The sequence below is a fragment of the Dermacentor variabilis genome, chromosome 1 (genome assembly GCF_050947875.1).
Source record: "Dermacentor variabilis isolate Ectoservices chromosome 1, ASM5094787v1, whole genome shotgun sequence".
NCBI classification, from domain to species: domain Eukaryota; kingdom Metazoa; phylum Arthropoda; class Arachnida; order Ixodida; family Ixodidae; genus Dermacentor; species Dermacentor variabilis.
In genome coordinates this window covers 263,650,327-263,675,123 of record NC_134568.1, presented here as the reverse complement: position 1 = coordinate 263,675,123, position 24,797 = coordinate 263,650,327, and the positions used below count along the sequence as shown (strand labels likewise).

The window sequence follows — 24,797 nt, the reverse complement described above, 5'->3', positions numbered from 1 at the left end:
GCATTCAACGCCGCCTGCGCTGGCGGCACAGCTGTGGTTTATCCCGGAACTCGGAAATTATGGAGAGGGTGCAGGAGGACTGCGAAAATGTTCCACAGGAACGGGAAATGCTTCCTCGCCAGAAAACATGCTCGCGCCGCCCGGGCGGCGCGGTATTTTTCTCACTGCTTCTCTGGAATTAAGGTCATGATGCTGCGAGATCACATGCAAGTCTGCCGTTTTTTTTTTCTCTTGGTAACACATCATAACGACCGTAGATAACTGAAGTTTTAACGCAGACGTGTTTATATGCGTAGATATCTCCCGCCATATATCTTTACACAAATGTAACGGAACTTAATCAGTTAGAAATAATAAAGAGAAACGGTCTGCGAAAACTGTCTTCGAGGTGCTTAAAGGATTTTATACATTGACGGGGAGCAGCAAGAGTGATAAATATAAGATAAAGCTAACCATTCCACTCCAACTGCACTAATCTCTGTTACTCTCCTTCATTTTACAGCTCAGGAGCCCGTCGAGTTCAAGTTTTTCCGCTCTTCTTTGATGCCTCTTCTCTTGTTCTAGAGCTAATTTAACGTATAAGCAATTTATGCCTGGGTATCTGATCAACCTCCTGCAGAACATCTGTAAAAGAGCTTATGCCACAATTGGCATACGCGCGTTTTTCATTGGCTTGCTACCTATTATTAGTTTGACAAGCTCGAATTACGTCAAAGTATTCTAGCAATCTACTTAAGATACATAGCTACTCCATTACCTGCTCTGAATTTGAAATGAAATAACCCTACAGGTCCTTTCTCAATACAGTTTATCCTAACTAAAACAAAGCTAGCAATCGTTGATGCACAGCCGATGAAACGCTAATCGATGTGATGGTCAATACAATACTAGTATTTCGTAACGAATGCCCCAGTTCACAAAACAGAAATAAGAACGACTCCTGTCAAGGCTGAATGAGCTGCGTGGGAAAGCTTGCATGGAGAATTTAGGTTTCTCGAAGGGGGAGGCTCACGGATGGGCTTAATAACGGAGATGAGATGTACACGCATTAGCTTGTTTTTGTTGTTTTCATGTAAAGGCATATTTTTATATTGAAAGAGTGTAGGAAATATAGAAAGACAAAAAGAACGAAAGAAAGAAAGAAAGTAAGTAAGAAAGAAAGAAAGAAAGAAAGAAAGAAAGAAAGAAAGAAAGAAAGAAAGAGAAAGGAAGCACCGAAATGAAAACACGCTCAATGTTTCGCAAGCGTTAAATTCAAACGCTTACAAGGAGCACCAAAGATACAGTTTTCCTTCTGCCATCGAACCGCGATAGCCTTATACACGGTAAATCACCGTAAGCAAAGCCCAGCGGTAGGTATGCAAGGAACGTGCTCGCTGGGAGTCGATCACGCCTTCTTTATTACTGCCCAGATCAGCTCAGAATGATACGCAGCTGCATCGCCCTAACGTGCGGAGCCGTAATACCTCGAAGCGCAGCAAGAGAGAAAGGGGGACTTGAGAGCCTCGCTCACCCTTTTTAACCTTTGGGCACGCCGCCAAATCGACTGAATCGGGTGATCGTTCAGGCCCTAAATTGGGTGTCCCAAGCGGAGAGCGGCCGCTCACGCGTTCCTTTCCAAAAGCATGCATCGTCTCGGTGCCGCAACGTGCCGCGGGTAAACGTACGCGTGCGGCCCGGTATCGCGGCAGATCCCTCACGTTCCCTCCCGTTTCAATCATCCCCCTTCTCATCCTTGACGCCTGTTGCGGGGATATGCCTGCAGCGGAAAAGCTATAATGATTAAAAAAATGAAAAAAAGTGGGTACGTTCATTAGGTGTAGTGGTCTTCGTCTTGCGCGCGTCTGTCAACAAACCGCAGAAGTTAGCATATTACAGAGCTGTTTGGGACGGCAACATGTGCGGCATCTCCAGCTTCCTCTACGGACGGTTTCTTGACCGCAGGAGGACAAAATGGAAAAGAAGAGGATAACTAAGTTCGAGGCGATCGACCTTGGTAGTCGGATATCACACTGTTCTTAAATAATTAATTATGATGTTTAACGTCTCTAAATCGCACAGCGGGTTATGAAGGGCGCCGTAGTGCCAGGCTCAGGATTGACTCTGACCCCTCTGCGTTCTTGAAAGGGCACGCAATGCACCCGGTAGACGAGCGTTTTTGCATTATGTGCCTGCCCATCGGAATGCGGCCGCCGCAGCCGGGATTGACACGGCAACCTCGCGCTCACCAGCGCAACGCCATAGGCATTGAACTACAGCTGAGGGTACGTTGTTTTTAGCATGCTACTTGTGGACTGCATCTTGGGTGGGTGGAGTTCCGGGCAGGGAAACGGCGCGTTACGCTCGCGACGCCGTATGCACGCAAAGAATGCGAAAGGCAAGCCCACCCGACCTCCCCTTCTCCCCCCTCCTTTCCCGTTTTGCGCAAGTACTTTGTCGCGCACGCATGAAAAAGCATTGCGCTCAATGCATCCTTGGATACGTGGGCGGAATGTGTGCGTGTGTGCGCGCACATACACAGTGAGACTGTTGCTCTCTTTCCGAGACGACGCTCCGGATTCGGACTTTTCCCTTCGGCCGGCCCGCTGATAGATCCAAAACGAAGGCAAAAAATAAACAACAAAAGCCCCGTTGAGGGGCTTCCTACTCGGGTCCCAGGCGCTGCCCCCCAGTCGCTCAAGACAAGCCACGCTGCGGAACAAGAGATGGGGTCGCGTTAGCCGATAAACGACCCACTCCATATTAGCGGCGATTTCGTTTGGCCTAAAGAGAGCCGACGCCGGGGCAGGATAACTGGCCCCGGCCGAACACGCTGAATCAGCCAGGAAGAAAACAACAAGCCAGGTACGAGGAACCTGCTCGCTCGAGCGGAGGATCGCCACTTCTCGTGGATTTCGGGTGAACACGCCGCCATTAAAATGATGGGCCGCTCAATATCTCGGCCGCGTATCAATGTGTGTCACTTGCAAGCTCGATGAAAGCCCGCCTGATTTACGAGGCTCCTTTAAGCGGTGCCTTAAATAAACCGTAAGAGCCACGGAAAAGCCCTCGCGCTTTGTGCATCTGTGCGCGCGTTTCTCTGTACTGCGGCAGCCGCCGGCCGACTCGTAATAAGGCGTGTTTACGCGCGGCGGTTTTGCGCCGCGCCAAACCACGGTGCCGTGCCCGCTCGACCCAGCTCCGCCGCCGCGCGCGGACCGAGTTCCTCTCAAAAGGAGCAAGATAAGGGGGGGCCCGGCCACCACGCGGCGCTCGTGACCGCCTTTCTCCTGGGCGCCGTTTCCTTCTGACGCTGCCCGGCCGCGAACACGCGATAATTGGCGAACACTTTCGCGCCGATACATGTATTGGCCCATGTATGACCGTGTAGTACAACGCGCGCGCATACACGCGGACGACACCGAGGTTGAAACGGCGGTTATAGCCGGAGGAGGCCGGAGACGGGCCTGCTACCACAGCTCTCCTCGCTCTCCCCCATGAACGCGGACGAAACGCGTGACGGAGCGTCCATTCTAAAGGGAGAAAACGGAAAATAAAAAAGAAGCGAGACGATAGACTAGACACACGCGCCTATACACAGTGGGAGAAGAGTAAATAAGCCCTCTTTTACGACAGGAAGTCCTTGTCTCAGTCTACAACGGATTACGATACTACACAGATCTCCACAACGCATCGAGTCTGTTGGGTAACCAGTTTAGTTTAGGAGAGAACGCAGAGAAGCGTACCGCTGGAATTTAGCCGCTGTTCTGTGTTGCGTGCGTTCGGCATGACTGACTAGCGAGGTTACTTCGTTTCGCTCGCTTCTTCCGCAGCGGCCCCCTTCCCGCTGCCTCTACATACAAACACAACGCGCCTTCGGGAAAAGAGATCGACTATAGTGTAAAGGCCCAAGCGTTTTTTGTTTCAGCGTGCGTGGGTTTCCTGCTTTTCGGTATGCGTCGCACTGAGAAAATAGAGGCCACGTATAGCCGCTTAGCATGGCAGTGGTGAATTAGAATCGCTTCGCTCAACAGTCGAGAAGTATTCGTGGGCAAGGGCAATCATCGGTCACGCAGAGGAGCAACGCGACGCCCCAAAGGGGTCAGATAGAAAAACCTGCGCTCACAGCGGGACCCTGCATATAGAATATGCATTGAAAAAAGAATCGTGTACCAGCCGCGAATAACCCGAGACAAATTCGTAATAAACGGAATTTTCACGAGGGGAACAGGAAGCGTTGCGTTTAGGTTCTAATGTATGCACATGTCCATTCTAAACAAATGCGGTGGGCAGACGAAGTACTCTTTATGTCCCAGAAGTGGTGACCGACCATTATCGACAGCGTACCATTTAAGAGAGGAAACACTAGCTCAACGGGGGTCGTAGACTAAGCCACAGAAAAGCCCGCAAACAGCCGCCTAAAAGGCGAGAGAGAGTAAAGAAAACACTTTCCCGCGTATTTTCCGCCCTTTGTTAGATGGCACAGAAACGGAAGCCGTTAGTCTTTCTCTTTTTGTTGATTTCCCTACCAGCTGTTACGGAGCAGCGCCGGGAGCGCGACCCGTTGCGTCGCTGGCGGGCGGCGGCGCTCGTCTGCGCGCCCCGCCCGGTGGCGCACGGGGCGAGCGCAGCCCACTCGGCCGCAGCACCACCGCGGTGCTGCTCGCAAGTGCGGCGCGGAAAGCAAAAGCCAGCTGCAGAGCGAGGCGTGGGTGATGGCAGTCGGCGCGGGTGTGCGACTTGTCTCTGCCACGAGGTGTCTCGGCGGCGGCGAAATCGCATCGCGGATTGCCACGACAGCCTGACCTTCCCGCGCCGTATAGCCAGCTGACAGCGGCGCCCTGAAAGCGTCCGCCCACAGGGCGTCCCGTAACGTCACCACGCTCGTCTTTCTTCTTTTCCTCGTGCCTCCACGCATTGCGCAAAATATCGCATGCAGCAACGCCGAGAGCGATGAATTGCGGAGGGAAAGAAAAGAAGAGTAGTGGGAGGGGGAGTAACAACTCCGACTAAGTGCGACGGACAAATTGCAACGCGCAAACTTTCTCAGGTCGCTGGGAACGAACCATAAAAACCTGGAACAATGAACCCTTCATGCGGGAACCGACCGAGGCGCCTCACATTCAATCGTATATCACTTTTGGCGCACAGGCCCCACACGTATAGTATATCCATTATCGTAGAATCTTCGCCGCAGGAACTTTTTGTACACAGTTTTGCATAAAAATAATTTCGCTACTGCAGTTTAGCTACATGTTTCCACGCGTGCGGGCGCCATAATCCGCGCAATGTTCACGCCAAGCCGGGCAAAATAAAAATGAAAATTAAGGACTCTTTCTTTTATCAATGCGAACCAAGGTTCAATGCGTGCACACGGGCCGTATTCACAAAGCTTTTCGTTCGTAAGCGCTCTTTGTCATTGGCCAGCCGCCTTCGCTAATAACACGGTGTTATTTTCTTTAGACCATACAGGCTTTTTTATAAATAAAGAGCGCAGAGCACGTGGCGTTTTTTGCAAACGACTTCCTAGGCGAGGAGGACATACTTTGCCGTTAATAACGTGAGCTTCAGAGAACTAATGAACAAAAATTTATGCACTTTTTTATTAAAGCCTTAGGCATAGTTGTCTAAATGACAAATTTGTAGGTTGTGACATTTTCATGTACATCCATCTTTTAAGAATATTAGAAATATTAGAAGTTTGAAAGATAGCAGGCCGCGGTAAATCCTAACCCGACACACAGAGCCGCACATTCTTGTCGGGGAAAATGTGCCGTATCACTATATGCCGCGACTGGCCGAGACGTTCGGTTTCCAACTTCCTTGCGCTTGTCGTCACGGGGCGTTTTGATGAATGAATGAATGAATGAATGAATGAATGAATGAATGAATGAATGAATGAATGAATGAATGAATGAATGTCTTTATTCCCCATAAAACGAATTCTATGGTGGGGTTCTGGGTAAAATGTTTCGCGCAGGCAACTTGACCAGCCCAAAAACCCATGAAAGGCAACAGGAGGCGCTCACATGTGATTACACAAGAGGGTAGACGTCAACTTACAGAAATGTATGCATACAATAGAAAATACATTTTGATAATTACAAAAACAAGCAGTCTGTGTACAAAAGGAAAATAATAAATTTAAACATGAGCATGATAGATTAGCTTGAAAGAATTTATAGGAAAAAAAAGGAAAATAGAAAACTGAACATAGCACTATGTATAGTACAGTACAGTACATAGTACAGTACATACTCAGAAAAATAAAATAAAAGGGTCATATACAGCATAGCATACGCACAAAGGCAATAAACAATAACGAAGTTACTCTGACTGGAAGTAGTTTTGCAAGCTCAATAGGGACAGAACATCTATTTTTTGTAAGGCGAGGTTGTTTAGTAAAGTCGGAAGTTTACGTTGAAGCATTTGCTGACCGTAATTCGTTCTTGAATGCGGAATGTTCCAGTGTTCAGGCGCCCTTGTGTCATAGGCTGCAACATGTTTATGTAGACGAGCTATATTTCGGATACCGGCCGTTAACTGCGTGCTTGAGTTCCTTGCGATACGTCAGTGCCAAACGGCGCTGAAAGATAATTTCAATTCTACGTAGAATAAGTGACGTGAACAGTGGCTGAGTATAGGGGAATCGTAAGGCTTGTTACATATCAGGCGTATTACATTTTTCTGCAAGATAGAGAGGCAGTCCATATTGGTTTTGGAGGCCGTGCCCCGTACCAGACAGCAGTAATTTATATGACTTAAGAATAAAGCATTGCAAATAAGTATTCTCATGTTGCGCGGAAGATATTTAAGGCAGTACACTGCGCCTATATCTGATATGATAGCGGCGCCTCCTTTTATTGCTCCCGCGGCGCTCGCTTTCGATATTGCCTGGATTTACTGTTGAAATTCGATTATATATATCTCGAATTAGTTGCAACTTTCAATAAAAATGAGGGTGCATTAAAATGTGACTGGCTTCAAGTTCGCCATTTAACTCTTTCCCTGCCATGGGGAAAATAGGTGTTTTTGTAGGTTACGCAAGATTTTTTCTTCTGAAAGAACTACTGCACTGAATATTTTAAGCAATACATAAACAAAAAGCAGAGTGAATGCACTTTCATGCATAAAAATTTTATTAACCTGATGTATGTAATAAAAAAATATTTAAATTCCCGGAATCAAGATTGTGGGATAGCACTGAACAAAGTTTGTAAGGACACGCTTATATCTACTACGAAAAATATGTAACAAAAATTATGAAATCTACCAAGTGTATTGCTGTTTAATAGGCACTATCTCCAAAAAAATCAAAACTTTTCATTGAACAGGTATTCCACTGTAAGAATTTAACTGCAAGCACTACAGCTGGGCGTGCCGAACTGTGGCCGCCGATGTTCCGGGCTTGTTTGCGTCGTCGTCGCTCTCAGTCTAAGTCCGACGAAAAGGCAGAACCCTCAGACTCGCTGCTGCTCGATAAATCGATAAAATGAGCCGCAGACGTAACGGAATCACGAGATCTGCGATATTTCGAAGCACGCGCGCCGCTCCCGGAGGCAGCCGTTCTTGCCTTCCTACTTTGACGATCGCGAAACTTAGGAGCGCGTTCAAAAATTACCGCTTCTTCGAACGGCTTAGAGAACACCAACTATCGTTCTCCTCCTTAACGTTCGACAGAGAAGTGTGTCCGTGAGCGGCGCGGAGGGTCTCGAAAGCGCTGTTTGAAACATTCGATAGCGGGCGGCCATTCTTGCTTCCTACTTTGACGATCGCGAAATTTTCAAAGCGCGTTCAAAAATCACCGCCTGGGGGAAAAAAGCAAACTGTTTAGACAATAAAAATATAGTTCCCCTCCTTCATGCCGATAACGTAGTGTGTCCGTGAGCGGCGCGGGATGTCTCGAAAGGGACGTTTCAAACCATCGTTAGCGGGATAACGATGCACAATGGGGGCGGTACAGAAAGAGTAAAACAACTGCCCCTAAGGCACTAATAAAAAGAGTTAATACAATTTATTGTGATAGCATTTATATGGACACTCCAGGCGAATTTTTCTCGTCGTCGTGATGTCCCATATAAAGTCCAAGTGCAATAACACCGTCGACGGGCCGTATGCTGTGTGCGCCAGTGAAACTACGCGAGGGGAGCCGACGATCGCGGCTCAATCTGCCACGCGCGAGGGAGGAAGGCGGAGAGCAAGCGCGCCGTCTTCCGTCGCGCGAAGAACCGTGCGGAAACGGGATGTAGGGAGGGGGGGAGGGCATCGGGCTCCGGCAGCAACTGCGTATTTCGCGACCGGGCGCCAGGGGAACTTACGATTGCGGCGCAATCTCGCGCGCGAAACGGAGGAAAGTGGAGATGGCAGCGCGGGAGGCAGGGGCGGCTTCTACTCCGCCAGCAACTGCATACTTCGCGTGGCGGCGCGCGGTCGCGCGTGCCGTATCTTGAAAGCGATCTGCAGACGGCTCATACCTATGTGCGTGCTGTTTTCTCACCGCTGTTCCCGTTCAAGCGTAAGACAGCAAGAAATTCACTTCGCTCACTACTGCTGCTGCGCTTGCTCACGCCAGCGTTTTGACAGCGAGTGTCCGCGGTCATCGAGCGTTATGTGTTCATGTTTGCCTGTGCGGGCTGACAACATGCTTGCTAATTCAGATCGTAAGCGAATGTTTCCAAGTTTATACGACCGATAAAACTGCTATCGTTACTTCGTATAACTGTCTACTAATTTGCTATCGCAACTGACTCTTCGCCTTTCGGGCGAAACTGCGACCTTTTGTTAATTATTCCTCTGAAGCTTACGTTATTAACAGCAAAGTACGTCCGCCTCGCCTAGAACGTCGTCTGCAAAAACGCCACGTTCGCTGCACTTATATCCTTCTTATTCTATTTTTATACTTATTTTAATAAACAAACAAGCAAACCTGTACAGTCAGTATCAGGATTGGCTCCAATTTTATCTCGCGAACAATTCTAGCATAACACAGTTTTGTGAATACGGGCCTAGGGCTCCTAAAAAGCTCTGGAGCTAGAATTACCACGGTTTCAGTATATCAGAAAATTTTGTAGTATACATGTCCCCCTGCAAAAGTTTGTGTGATACTGGAATGAAAAGACAGACAGACAGACAGACAGACAGACAGACAGACAGACAGACAGACAGACAGACAGACAGACAGACAGATAGACAGACAGACAGACAGACAGACAGACAGACAGACAGACAGACAGACAGACAGATAGATAGATAGATAGATAGATAGATAGATAGATAGATAGATAGATAGATAGATAGATAGATAGATAGATAGATAGATGCACGCAACGCGACTTTCGCGTAGCGTGGGATGCTCGAGAGTGTGAAAACGCCGCATTTGGAGGCAGTGTGAAGAAAACTCAGTGTGAACAGCGTTGCACTAAGGCCCCACACTGAGACATTAAAAAGTCAAGAGAAAGTTGAGAGGACTACCTCTGCCTAATAATTTCCTAATAGCAGAGGAAGTGGCCGAACTTGCGCCCATGTTTCTTTCCTGCACTCTTTCGCTTTTTCCTTTCCTTTTCCTTTTCTTTCCCTTATTTTTCTTTTCAGGCACCTTGTAGACAGTCAGTGGGTTTGCTTGAGGGTATAAATTAAAGCCAGCCCTACAGGATCGGACATAAATATTTCGCTTTACTCTCTCTTCCTTGGCCTGAGGAATAAACAGGCTTTCAAGAAAAAAATGCTGGCCCTGCCGTAATCGAGCGCTGATGTAAGCATAATATGGCAACCGGCAAAACAGATTAGTTGGAGATAAAACTAGCCACAATCTTAAAATGGGTGTAGTGCACCTTCGCAAAGGCACACCTCACCACACCACACCACGCCATACTGTGAACTGGTCCCTATGGACGCTGCCCAGGTAGAAGAAGAAAACTGGCTGAAGGCGGAACGACAGGCAAAGAAAGACGCTACGGAGACAGCGCGCACTGCCTATCTAGAAGAAAATCGCCTGAAGGAGGCGTCACGCAGCGCGGCGCCATCTCTCGAGGCGACACAACGCCCGCACCACGGAACTCACGGAGCGCTGGCGTTCAAAAGAGCTAAGACAACTCTCTCGCAGCGCCAAAAGATGAGAATGAAGTGTATGGTGTCCTGTATCTGCCTTTTGAATGTGGCTATTGGAAATGACCAATAACACTTCAGCGTACTAGAAGTTACAGCTTGAGTGACATTGTGCACAAACATTAAGAACTTGGAAGCTATATTTTTGCAACTTGTTTGGGCAGTAACTAGCGTATGTAATGCGGTCTTGTACGAAGAGTTGGGAGCCAGAGACCGCATTTTGTTAAGGTTTGACTGGTTGCCTGGATGATCTCGCTTTTTTTTTTGCAACTTTTATCGTGACGGACCGCTTGTCAGAGTCAGGTTTCGGTTGAGTGGTATTCACGGTAGCTGTTGCTTCCACGAAGGGCGGCGGCTGTTTGTCGCCGCTGGTGAGCTCTTTTGTTTGCGTGTCACGGTCTGTGTCGGGTCCCGTCTAGTCCAGGCGGGCACTCGTATCGACTGTCAGCTTTGGTTACGCTGATTTAGTCACCAGCTCCCTGGTCCTGAGAAAGCGATGATGCAGCGTGAAGGGCCCTTCATAGCTGCACGCACGCTGTTGCGTACTCCAGGGTAGCGTATCGTACTGCTGCCGAATTGTAGCGGCGCCTGCCTATCGAAGCTCAACCGACGTTACTTATTGGGTAGCGTGGCGTTGTCGGCGGGCTGAAGGCATCCGGTAGACCATGGCGACTGTTGCAGATGGGTCGCAAGCCCCAAGGGTAGCGTTGGCCTGGCGCACAGCTGGAAGCATCCGAAGGTCCTCACAAAGGATGAGTCGACTGCTAACAGAACAACTTGTTTATGCTAGCATCGCAAAAGAGCGGCCGGTCAGGTCGACCGAACTGGAGAGACGGGAGAGCACGTTACTCGACGGAAGAAATCGGAGCCTCTCTCGGCGTCCGGGGCAGCTGCTTTTATACTGTCGGAGTCGAGGACAAGAAGGAACGGCTTGCGAGAGGCGCCCGTGACGGCGGGGCACGGACACGCCTGAGAGACACGTTGAGACAAGAAGTGACGCATCCACCGGGCCGGCGCCGGTCAGACCTCCTCGCTTCACAGTTCACAGCTTCAAGCGTGGGCACCAACAGGCCCACATACTCACACATACACATGAAGACACGTGGCATTGAAACATGCCTGGACGCGCATGGCAGGAAGCGTTGCGGCAGCGCTGAACTGGCCAAAATGTCCGCCGCTGTGAACGAAGCCCCGGCGTCCGTTGCATCCGTGCCGGCTATACCGCACGTCGGAGGCGAAACGTAACACGACCAAGCCAGGGCGAGACGATTTCTAGTGCGAAACTTGCACGGTTAATATATTCAAAGGTTGGTGAAAGAAAATGAGAAGAGCATGAAGTGTCAAAAGTACATTTCGGAGCCCCTTAAATAGGCTCTCTACAATCGTGGGAGGGATCTTGCTTCCGTCGACGTCACGTGACCGGCACTGAAAGCCTGCTGAAAGGAGGAGGCCGTCCCGCCTCCTGGACTTGATGACGCTTGTCCGTCTCCCTTGCGCGTTGCTGGTTCGTGGAAGTTCTCCTTTTGGCCATTCGAGGAACGGATCCCCCTAAAGTCGCACGCACGCACGCACGCACACACACACACACACACACACACACACACACACACACACACACACACACACACACACACACACACACACACACACACACACACACACACACACACACACACACACAAGAGGCCTGTACACTGCGGGGCCTCCGCCAGACCGGCAGACACTCGAAATGGTCATGGCGAATTAAGAAGTCGCGCTTAATTTCGACGAGGCCTGGTGGAAGGAGGTCGGGTGAGAGAAAGTTCTCTCTGCACGAGGTGCGGAACGCCAACCATAGCAGGCGAAGTCACGCCTCATTTCGACGAGGCAGGGTGAGAGATGGTCGGTTGAAATTCCTTTCTGCACGTGGTGCCAGACGCCAACCGTAACAACGCCGGTGAAGCATGAATCGTCGAGAAGGGATGCCGGGTGTAACAATGCTAATGCTAAACGCCAATCGTAATAAAGTGCGCAACAGATTGTTTGGTGCTTAGTTATCGTGCCAGCGAAAAAAAAAGCAATAAAGAGAAAAGGCCCTGAGTGAGTGTCTTTATTAAGTTCATGCTCAACAGAGTTTTCTTGCTTTTGATGTGCTTTAATACGATATTCTTCAACTCAAGATTTAACAAAAGAGACCTTCCTCAACAATGGCTAAGAAAAGAAGAAAGCTTTAAGTTTGCTTAAATCATCATGGTTTTGCTTATTAGGTGTATGTGCAGCGCGCTTCGCATACGGGGCCAAATTCACTATGGTTTTCGTGATCGTCAGTGATCTTTGCCATAGTTTGGTCCCCCTTTCCCTAATAACATTTCCAGAGTCAAGAGTGGCTGTAATTCACTTTTACGAACAATTCTAGCGTAAGAGCTATTTGTAAATAAGGGCCCGGATGAGCTGTAGTCGAAGTGGTAGAGCACTTAACTTGGACCCTCATGGTTGAAGCTTAGCGACTTGCTGTGTCTCCTTTGTCTAATCGTTCGCGTTAAGTGTGCCGCATGGATACCTATTGATACTTCATTCTTTCCCCACAAATGAGGCACTGAAAACGATTCGCAACTATTCGCAACGTCACGTGGAGTGCATTCAATATTTGCCCCATGTAGTTGCGTAATTCCGTAGCAGTGCATCGCAAATCAAGAAGGAAACAAATATATACCAAATTTACGCACGTAAATTGACGCGTGAAAGACAAATGCATTCAAAAGTTCAATAACGCGATCGCGTTAAGGTCGTTCGATGCAGGCAATTAATTATCGAACCGCAAGCGGTCACAGTGCACCATTTGCAAGAACCATCCACGTCGTACCCCGCTTTGCGCCTGGAATCTTGACTTCACCCTCCATCAAATAATAAAGAAATGACACACACACACACACACACACACACACACACACACACACACACACACACACACACACACACACACACACACACACACACACACACACACACACACACACACACACACACACACACACACACACACACACACACACACACACACACACACACACACACACACACACACACACACACACACACACACACACACACACACACACACACACACACACACACACACACACACACACACACACACACACACACACACACACACACACACACACACACACACACACACACACACACACACACACACACACACACACACACACACACACACACACACACACACACACACACACACACACACACACACACACACACACACACACACACACACACACACACACACACACACACACACACACACACACACACACACACACACACACACACACACACACACACACACACACACACACACACACACACACACACACACACACACACACACACACACACACACACACACACAAAATGCGCGCTCGCGCACGTACTCTCTCACTTTTAGCAGCCGTGACGCTGGCGGAGTGCACACCCGGAAATACGTTCAACGTACAGTGCGAGCGAACACGAAAGTGTATTGTGAGCATGAACTAAGCAAGCACTTGAGGTAAACTGTAGCGCTCATTCGAGACCATTGCCACGTAGATGAAGTGGACGCCGTTGTACTCGGTTACAGCATAAGCGCATAACGATCTTTCAAATGGACATCAGTAACGGACTAGAACAAGGAAGAGCGCCCGAGTTCGCCGTGGCTTCCTTTGTGCCTGGCCCAGACACACCCGAACGTACACACAATGACGCCCTCCGCAAGAATAGTTCGTTGTTGCAACACTGAGGCCTTTGTAAAGGTGACCGTTCTACGAAACGCTGAAGATGCTCGATATGTAAAAAAACAAGCGAGTGAGGTCGTTTTAGGAAACGGGAACGTGGGAGTCGCGGTCTTCGGAAGACGCGCGTAATTTATGTCTGGTTCTGATTACGAGAGAGATAGAGACGTGTGGCACCCTGAAGTTATTTACTACGAGAATCAGTTAGAGCCTCACCTCTGTCAGGCTTCGCGCCTGCTGTCTTAACCTCGCCCTCGATCAAATGATAAAGAAATAAACTCTTTTTCTTTCCTAATAAAAAAACAACGGCATAATTGTTCTCACTCGTTCAGTTCAAACTAAAGGTAAAGGAAGACGTCCACAGTACACGAGTGCAATGTACTTAATCTTGAATAAAAAAAAAGAAATAATTTACGATAACACGATACCGACGTCAGCTTCGTGACAACAAAGACGGTAGTGGCGTGACGACGCGACAACGTTAACGTACCACGCGACGACGATGGTGGCGGCGGGGAAACGACGTCACCGACGATGAACGACGACACATTGTTGACCGGCATCTGCCTAGAACTCTCTTAGGAAGAAGAAGAAGAGGAAGTAGAAATTGTATTGTTGCTATATGTTGAGAGCCCTCAGTATAGGGTCTCGCTGGCAGCATCTTTTAAAGCCTGCTTAAAAAATTCTGCTTCATCTTGGTAGATGCGAGCCGTAGGCTTGCGCGAAATTCGCGCTGCGAACAACCGCCTTTCACTTGGCTTTGAATTAACTGATTTTATTAACACGTTATTACTATATTAGTCATGACCATGACATATAGCCAATTTTATCTTCTATCTTTGGACTCTCTCTCTCTGTACGCCAATTCTTGTCACCGTCTCTCTTTTATCCTACTCACGACAGCGATTCGGAGTGCGTAGTCAGAGGCGCTACAGCGTGACGTCACTGACGCACAAACGCGGTTTTCCAGTTTGGTACATTGCGCAGCAAAATATATTGAAGACCTCAACAGTCTTTATTATCATACATGTCGAAGCGAAACGATTGTCGCCGGTTAACATTGCACAAAAAGTTGCATAAGAGCAGTACTCGCAGCCATATTATGCGTTCGGGGCCGTATACCTCGAAAGAATTCCTGTCTTTTTTCCCCCTATTTATCTTATTTATTTTTGTACCCTTCGTCGCTAGGGCTTGCCCGGATCCGCGTATCCACTATCGCCAGGTGGGCTATTGATCGGGACGGACGATCGAAAACGAATAGAAACGGAAGAAGATAAAAAGATCTCTAATGTGTCGTATATACGTATAAGAAAGGCGAGTCAACAGCGTTGAACGTGGAAGAAAGACAAGGTATTCTTAGGCGCATCAGTGTATACCATGTGGTTTGTTTTTTGGACTGGACTACTTTCGGGATAGGCCCACATTTATAGACTGCACTGTCTCCGGCATCACGGCACATATTTTTCGTTGAGCAAAGCCACACTTCCGGTCCCGGTTTCAGGCACGCACTGCTAACGAGCATCCTGGGTTTAATTTCGGCCTTTTTCACGCTATGTATTGTTACTACTCGGTACGTAGCTCTATCCTGACTTGGCTCATCGTTTTCGTGCCAGGCTTCATTTTGACGCCTTTTTCGTAGTCTAACGTACACTAGAAGGCCTCAAATCGCCTTACTTTTACCAAAGCGATCAGAATAAGGCAGCCAGATACCCAGATTCGACGGGACCCAAATCGATCTGAAGTCTCCAAAGAAGACCTTGGGCCCTACAACGTAAAACTATTCCAAAATGTTTTTATTCTAATCTCCTGACGTCAAATTTGCATAACCGCCGACGCGATCATCGGGCGGTCACCCCCAGGGTTGTATGAACAGACTAATCAAACGCTCTCCTCGTTCATAGAAGGTCACTTTTCTTTGCTTCAAAAACTAATAACATTGCCTCCTCGCCTCCTCTCCTCCTCTCCTCTCTTCTCCTCACTTTTCTTTGCTTCAAAAACTAATAACATTGCATCGCTCTCCTCAAACTCTCAAAATCAAACGCTCTCCTCGTTCATAGAAGGCCACTTCTTTTTGCTTCAAAAGCTAATAACATTGCCTACGCTGAGCGGTCGAGTTTTCTTTTTGTGGATTGCGAGTTATCTATCTGCAAGATAATTCTATGTGTTAACTGAGGATGGCCCAACTACGCGACGCTATACCAGCAGGGGCGTTCCTCAAGGCGGTGCTCTCAGCCCGACGCTATTCAACCTCGCTCTTGTTGGACTTGCTGAATACGTGACAACTACCATCAAAATTTCAATATACGCTGACGACATCTGTGTCTGGACTTCGGCAGTCACACGTCCTCAGATACGTGCGCGACTTCAAAGAGCGGCCACTTTGACTGCGAACTACTTGTGTAAACAGGGTCTCAGCATATCACCAGAAAAATGCGCACTAGTGGCATTTACTCGCAAACCGATGACGCCTTATGTCATCTCAATCAATGGGCGGACCATTTCCTATGTCCGAACCCACAGATTCCTTGGCGTAATTATTGACCGAGACCTCTCTTGGAGCCCGCACGTGGACTACATGAAACGGCGCCTTACAGCAACTTCCCAGTTGTTTAAATACTTGACAGGAAAGAAGTGGGGGATGTCAGTAGACGCAATGCTTAAACTCTACAGAGCTCTCTTTCTCGGTTTTTTAAGATATAGTCTACCTGTACTGAACAACACCTGTAAGACAAATATTCGTGTTCTGCAGGCAGCACAAGCTCAAGCACTCAGAGTCTGCCTCGGTTTGCCCAGATGAAAGTCAACAGAGGCAACTATTGCGATTGCTCGGGACCATCCAATGCAAACTCACATTACGGTGGAAGCCCTGAGAACGCACATCAGACATTTTGCACGTGTCCCCTATCACCACCTTGCAGCACGACCTTCAGACAGGCACCAATCATCATTCTCTAAAACTATCATCAAGTACAACGACCAACTTCCCTCGGGCTTCACCGCTGCATCTAAACCATCGATACCCCCTTGGTGTTTTATCAGCCCCACAGTCCATCTCAGTGTAGCAGGAATCGGGAAGAAGTCTGAACTGTCGTCGCCTGTGCTGAAACAACTGTCTCTGCTTCTTCTGCACGAGAGGTACGCGGACAGTGAACACCTTTATACTGATGGTTCCACAAACATCCAGTGTTCGTCCGGTGCTGTGGTTGTCCCAGCAAAAGCTATTACCATCAGCTTTAGGACTGACGACCCAACAACGTCGACAGCTGCTGAATTAACTGCTCTTCGCGCTGCACTTCATTTCGTCAATCGGGAGCCACCTCGACAATGGTCAATCTTCAGCGACTCAAAGGCAGCCCTACAATGTGTACTATCAGCTCTGCGTCGCGGGCCATTCGAACAGCTCGTATTCGATATTAGATGCCTACTCCATACATCACAGGAGAAAGGACACCACGTGACGTTTCAGTGGCTGCAAAGTCGCTGCGGCGCCACTGGAAACGAAGACGCTGATAATGCCGCTCGGGCAGCTCTTGAAGACGCACAAGAAGAGGCCATACCGCTTTTACGATCCGACGCAGCTAGCAGACTTCGAGTGCTTGCACAGGAGATCACGCTCTCTCTATGGTGCACACCAAACAGCCAGACCAACCAGAGCAACCGTCAATACCACCTGCCCTCTTTGATGCATCTCTATATGCGAACTGGACTCCGCCGAAGAGAGGCGACTCTGCTTTATCGCTTATGGCTAGGGGTGGCTTTCACGAAATCTAACTCATTCCGCATTGGAATGGCCGACAACGCTCTCTGCAATGCCTGTCTTTGCGAGGAGACGCTGGAACACATTCTGTGCGACTGTCCTGAATATAATGGTCAGCGACAGTCCCTGGCATGCGTTCTAGCGCACCTTGACACTAGACCATTGTCCCTCGACACGATTTTCACATGAAGCCGACAGAAGACATCGCAGGTGAAGGCGACAAAGGGACTACTTCGGTTTTTGAAAGAGACGAGATTGGACAAGCGGCTGCGACAGTGATATCACGTACCATGCCAGATTGATGGACTCTAACGGACGATGTGTGTGTGCTGTGCTATGTGCTCTCTCTCTCTCCTATGTGTAGGGTAGCAAACCGGTTAAGCTAAACTGGTTAATCTCCCTGCCTTTGCTTCTCCACTTTTTCCTTCCTTCCTTCCTTGTCTTATCTAATTGGCTGACAAGAGGCGAGGAGCACGCTCAAGTGGAGAGGGATTTGATGAGGCCGAGCCACTGCACTGAAAATCGATAACCGGCCGAAGAGGGTGGTGCCGGCGTCTGCGATTGGTCGGCTTTCCCTTATTTAACTCGCGGTCGCTGGTCGAAAATCGCGGCGGCATGCAACGGAAGGTTAAGAATGCCACTAAAATCTATCCTCAGCAAAGAAGAGTTGGCAGAACGAGGTCGTAAAGGTGCCGAAAGTGCTCGAAAACGTTACGCGGCCACGCAAAAGGTTTTATTATACGCAAATAAACCCATGCTTTCCGGTAGGTGCGAGTAGCCAGTGCGTGGGCGATCGGCGGCTGTCATCTTTTCTTCCTTTCGGAACGGGGCAGCCTGCGGCTATTCAGAGGAAAACTCAGTTTTGTTCGGCATATTAACGCATCTTTAACGCGTACACGTCACTTTGACGCGGTGAGTTTTTGTGGTTCTGTGACGTCGCGTGACAGGCAGTTGAAGTGGGTGCAGCCCGAAAGCCTTTTACCAATAGCCGAGGGCGAATGGCGAAAAGGCGTCGAATCAGAAATAACTATTTTGCTTTTGTTCGGTCAAATCATGCATAATCAGTGCGCACACGTCATATCAGATGGGGAGCTATCGCGGTTTTCGTGCCGTCCCATGACAGCCAGGCGAAGTGGGGGTGGTCCAAAAAAGTTTTTAACCAATCGCATAGCACTGATTGCAGAATTGGAAGAGAAAAGTTTGGAATAGTTTTACCTTATAGCGCCCCTTGTCTTGAATAATACTAACAAATTACGGCCCCTAGGCTCGGCCACGCTACTGGCCACGCTACTGGAAGGCAGGCTGAAGGTAAGTGTGCGTTGCGTGCGGGCTAACCATTTTGCAGCCCATCGCCAATCGCGGCTGTAATGACGGCATCTAACCTGCGATAAGACAAGATGTTGTCTGAACTCTTTCCATGCCGCGCTGCTGCTGTTGGCCGCGCATGCGCCAACAGATTCTCAGTGTACGCTCACTACGTACGTAGGGAGTATTCATGTGACGACACGTACGCCAGTAAGTTCTATTCACAGCTTCCACTGTGCTAGGAGCCGGCACTGTTGACGGCGGCTGGGCGTAGGCGCGAACAGAGGTCCTGCAATGTGTCCCTTCAGCCTTCCCCCTCCCCCCTCCCAACTTGCCATGGCACGCATCTCAGCCCATTCGGCGAGAGCTCGCAGCCACTCAGCTATCAACGCACCAGCACGAGGTTCAATGTCGTCGCCGGGGAGACTTTGATTGAAACACGGCCCCCGGGAAAACGGGGACGTTCCGACCGCGAATGACCCTGCCATCATGTCCACCAAAACACAGCGCGCGAGTGAGGACAGCTATCTTGCGCGTCTCCTCCCACATTTCTTGTTTCCAGCCGCCGGCGCCCCCCTTCCAGCCTCTCTCCTTAGCAGACACTTCTCTCCTCATCGCCCCCTTTCTTTTTTTGCCTTCCTTCGTTGTTCCGCCCCTTTGTGAGATACGGACCATTATTTCCTCTTCTACTTTTGTTTCTTCTGGCTTTCCCCGCTAGCTTTCCTGTGGAAGATGAATGTTCGTCCTTTCGATCCAGTGCTCCGGAGGTCCTCGTTCGCGACCCCGATAACTGCACGAAAGAAGCGGGGCCAAACGCAAGTGCGCTCTGCGCCCTCGCGCATGCAGAAAAGCCAGCACACACACTGCAGACGGATTGCAATTGGGAAATGCCACCTGACGCTGTTCATTCCCCCCCACCCAAACGTAACCGACTGAAGAATGACAGGGACGCTCGCTCTTCAAACACCGCGACTGCTTGCATCGGCTTCCCATCTTTCTCAAAAGCCTGAAAGAGCTAAAAACACTCTTATGGAGCAGCAAAGTACTTACAAATATGTCCGGGCCAGGAGAGCACATTGCCTTTTCCTTCACTTGTTGCACCTGCAAAGAAAATGTGAATTCGCTGTTAGCACATCAACATTCAATTACGCGTCACGTGATTATACACAGGGGAGAGAGAGTTGACGTTAGAGAGTTGCTACGCAGGCTCATCTCAACTGGCTGATTTACGCGCGGGTATTATTCCTAATTTTCACAGCTTCACTGTAAGTGGCTGTGCACGGTATCAAAAACGAAAAAAGAAAAAAAGAAGAACGAAGGAAAGGAGAAAAATGAAAAGAAACCACTGCCAGTTGACCCATTGTGGTAGCAGCAAGAATTGTTAGCATTTGTGGTAGCAGCACGCCTCAATGTCTTGGCTGCTTATGTCACTCCAGGGGCAAGTGAGAAGAATCTGGTATAAAGGTCAATGGGGTAATGTGTCCACAACGCACTAAAGGAATCGATCCTGGCAGGCGCTGGTATATTGCGTCAGCTTCTCAGTAAAACCAACACACAAATATAATTAGTGATGGAAACACTAGCTCAGACCAGAAAAGAGTGTGCAAAGCCCTTGCTATCGGATCCCCCAATCCTTCCCCCCCCCCCAACTTCTTGTGCGGTTCAAAACTTCACACGTGCGACCAATACCAACAATACTAAGCACTCCTTCTTTAGCGTTTACATTAGCTTCAAGGAGTGGAGCCCCAGAATTGTTGCAGCAGACGCTTAAAACTCAGTGAAGACCCATACTTGCGGGAGCTACAGTTGCAAAGCGAGCAGAATCAATTGGCAGCTGGTGGTGAACGTTCAAGCCGCATCATTTTTCTTTCTCCGCTTCCTAAGGCATCTCTGGGCATTTTTCGGAACCCAAGTACCAGGGCCAGCGTAGAGAGAGGAAAAGGAAAACACTCGGGCGTCCGCGGCATCCCAGCTCGCTGCATCGTGTGCACAGGAAAGGGATGGAACCTCCGGGACCATTCAGAAGGTCTTACCATAAGCAATGGCGCAAATCATTTTTTTTCCCTGCTCCACCCCAGGCATCAAGACATCAAGACAATCTTGAAAGGAACCCATAGGGCACACAAATCATAAGATCGTTGAGCGCTTGCTTTTTATTTCTCTCGCGCTCGGTTTCTTTTTCCCTCTTTACGTGGCTTGCCATCGCAGAAGCAAGAGACGATAGTGGTCGGCTGTTAGTCGCAATTAATTTCAAGCGAGTCGCCCCAAGCGATTAATAGCGCCATCATGTGCACGTTCCGAGTGGAACTGCCCCCTGTTGGCCAATTAGACGCCAGAGCGGCGATTCTATCGGGCCGATGAAATGACTGATTGAAGCAAGCCGGCTGCGGCTGAGGAGGGACGATGCGGCCGAGTAATCACTCTCCGCATGCAGGATAAATTACACGCGCCCAGCATTGTCCGAATCGAGATCCAGAAGGAAACAATTCGCGCGGCGCGCGAGGGAGGGGAGGGGGTGCGGTCTAGTCGCACGGAGTGAGCAATCCTTATCGCCGTCAGCCATCTTGGTGTAAGGACTAAGGAGAGCATAAGTGCACGCATGCGACTCCGGATTGCGCCGTGGTGGAGCCCGAGCACTGCGGAGGCAGTGGCAGCAACCTCCTTCGGGTCCCCTTTCCCACAGGCTGCATTCTTTTGGAGCGATGCCTTCCGCCAACAAGGTTGCCGGACGATGACCTGGGAAACGGAGACGCTTTGGCGAGAAACATTTGCAAGAGAATTGAGAACGGGACCAGAAAGCGACTCAACCATGTCGAAGCGGCAGCGGTTGTGGTGGTGGAGGAGGAGGAGGCGCTGGCCGTAGGCGCGCGAACGCACGCACCACAAACTGGCTGTCAGCCAACGCGGAGACGCGGGGCCGAGGAATTAAAAGTGTGGCCACAAGGAGCCCCTTGTCTTCTGTCGAGATTGCAGTAGCGCAGCCAGACGGCGCGGCTTCCAGGTTACGAAAACACCAGCGCGACGACGACAGGCCGCGACGCGCGCTGCATGCGTGTGTTCGGAAGTAGCGAGAAATCAATCCGCGGTGCGGGAGGCTGACGCAGCGACCGTGTATCTGCAGAGTTTGATAACCGAAGAAAAATGCTTCTTCCGCTGACGCGCCATTTATTATCTGCAGCAAGCAAAGTACAGCAGCTTTTAAACACGCCTCGAAAACAGTGCAGGCGCGCACACTGAGGATCGCTGCTAGATTTTAATCTTTCGTTTTGGCACATCTTGCTGCTCACCCTGGAAGCTCACCTAATGTAGCACGCGCATCTTAACGTTTGTAAAGGTAGGTCTTTCGTTGCTCTAGTAAATGCATTGTCTTGGCCCCGCTCGGCTCGTGAAATGGCGGCTGTCGCCTGAATGCTTCAGGATTGACTAAATATGCCCTAATTTGTTCCTTTAACTGATTAACGTTCTCAGCCAGAAGTAATGATGCATGAGTGCAGAAGGCCGATACAGATATGTAAAAAAAGGTTAAATGAGAGGATGGGTGAACAAACTGGAAGCACCCGTTGGGAGCTGCTCCTTTTTCACTTGTGAATGGACACGGAGGTTTCTTCTACGGAGATGAACTTCTACCGTATACGAATAAATTGGCCTGAGCACAAACTCTCGTCTCCTTAGCCAGTTAGGTCGCTGCTCTTTAGTTATTTCTCTCTACACTCCAATAAAGATAATATATAGAGAGCTACGTAATAAAGTGTTGATGAATTACCTGCAGATGGCTGTTAAGAAAAACAGACTCTGGCACTGTCAAGCGACACTGACTACTTGTTATGTCTTCGCACCACGAGAATCACTAAAGGCGTCAGATACATGCTTGGATAGTTTGACATTTACCTTGCACTCTTTCTATTCCGCGAGTGGCGTCAAACCTTGGTGTTGTTTCAAATCGAAAGCGCATTCTGGGATAGTGGTTAATCAAAGGGCCGCTGGAAAACTAGCTGTAGATTTACAATGAAAACTTAAAAACGAGGCAGTACTGAGAGATACGGGCTCGGGTGTCTTTCAAAGTTATGGGAGGTTCCGAGCGAAATCTGCTCCAGAAGAAGGTTCGCGAATAAAAAGGAAAATAGATGGGCAGCTGCAGGGTACTTAGGTGCCTACATAGGAAACAATTTGGTTCGCAAAAAAATATGTAGAGAACAGGACCAGGAAACTAATCAGCAAAGATTACGTTCCCGGTAGCGGCAACGACAGAGAAAACGGTGCTAAACTTAATGTTAGAGATGCAGAAGCAGCAGATTGGATAGGAGCGGTGGAAAAGAAGCCAGCTATAGAACTACGAGTTTATCACGCAGCGAACAATGAAATGAAAACAGTAAAGTTTCATGACATTTCCAAAGGGCAGTGTGCTGCTCTTCGAAACAAAATGAGAATATTTGAAGGCGCGGTGTTATAGGAGAAAATTTGTCGAAGACACGATTCATGCGTAGCGTGTGGAAATATCGCAAAAACCATTCAGAATGTTTTGAAAGCATGGGGCAGTATGCATTTTGACATAAATCAGGAGGTGGTCACCGTTCCTGAGGCATTGGGCTTTAGATATACATATATAAGAGGAAAGGTGAATGAACCTGGGCGGTGAAGAACAGCAAAAGAAGGACGGAGTACTGATGGCGTAAACGTAGGGAACACATCGAATGAATAGACAACACTTTTTAGGGCAGTAAATTTCTTTAATGCTCAATTTTGTTTTTAAACACGAATCAAAGATCTTAACAGTCGAGAATAAACGCAGAAGAAACGTAAAAATAACGAGCTTGGTTGCACCAGCCAGCTCCTCGTTTCAAAGAAAGTGTTAATAAAATCTATCCATCCATACAATCCAATCGGCTGCAACGTCATTGTATGGCCATGACGTCTGTTCCGAAGAAGACGTCACGGCATGGTGGGAAGAAGCTTCGCGCAAGCTGGCTCATGCATTCTCCGCAAACGGCAGCGCTTACCTCGATACGTAGATAAAACAAGCAAGCAAGCAAGCAACAAGCAAGCAACTTATTGGCTGTTGGCCACGGGAGCTATCGCGGGCTATCGGCCTGTCGCTAGCAATGCCTTCCGTGTGCGGCGCATAGAGCGAATATGATTAGGTCTTAGTCTGGGCATCATCCTACGAGCATCCGGAAACGCGATCCACACTGCGGCCAACAGACGGTGCAACCGGTCACAAATATTACACGAAGCCCCAAACTGGTAATTTGCGAACGTGCGCCGATGAGCACGATTCCGTTGATGTATGGTATTCGCCACTCATCGCAAGCATCCAGGAGGCGCATCGAGATGCTTTTACTCTTCGGTTTTCTCGGCAATCACTTCACCTGAGCTCGGCATTGCGACACGCGGCCGCAGCTGCACCCACCACACGTTGTCGCTCTCACTGCCGCGCTCGAACGCAGGGCTAAGCCGGGTTGAGAGCACGCTCAGGGCTCAGCACAGCTCTGTTCGTGGTACTGGCCATTTCTCGATAGCGACGTTGGGTTGCTCGGAAAAGTAATCATAGCACCGGGAAGAAGGTGCTACGAGGCGTCGTAAATGGAAGCTATGATTTAGACGGTGCCAATGACACAGGCAGCTGTTAATGGTGGCAAAGGGTGCTCAATGACAAGATGCCGAGCTAGTGAAGTTTTCCCCACGCAACTCGCGGAACCACTGAGCGAAAGGCTGTTAATATTGTAGAAGATAAAAGCAATGCCTATTACGTTTTGGCCGTTCCTTCCTTCTCACTTTGTGCTGTAACATGCTGAATCTCTTGCAAAATTTCGACAGCAGTCGTAAACCCGGTCAGATAGAGTTGTAAGCTAACTGTATGGAAAATGAAAAGAGCGCGCCGC

At 49.1% G+C, this 24,797-nt stretch overlaps 1 protein-coding gene across 5 annotated transcripts in view; it reads right to left on the bottom strand.

The window, feature by feature from the left end:
- The window catches only part of LOC142563788 (uncharacterized), a 702,312-nt gene that overhangs the window by 287,642 nt on the left and 389,873 nt on the right, over positions 1–24,797 (bottom strand). For all 5 annotated transcript variants that reach the window (XM_075674427.1, XM_075674407.1, XM_075674415.1 and 2 more), the window contains one exon: positions 19,969–20,019. In XM_075674427.1, coding sequence (XP_075530542.1) covers positions 19,969–20,019 — 51 coding nt within the window. The remainder of the gene's footprint in view (positions 1–19,968; positions 20,020–24,797) is intronic.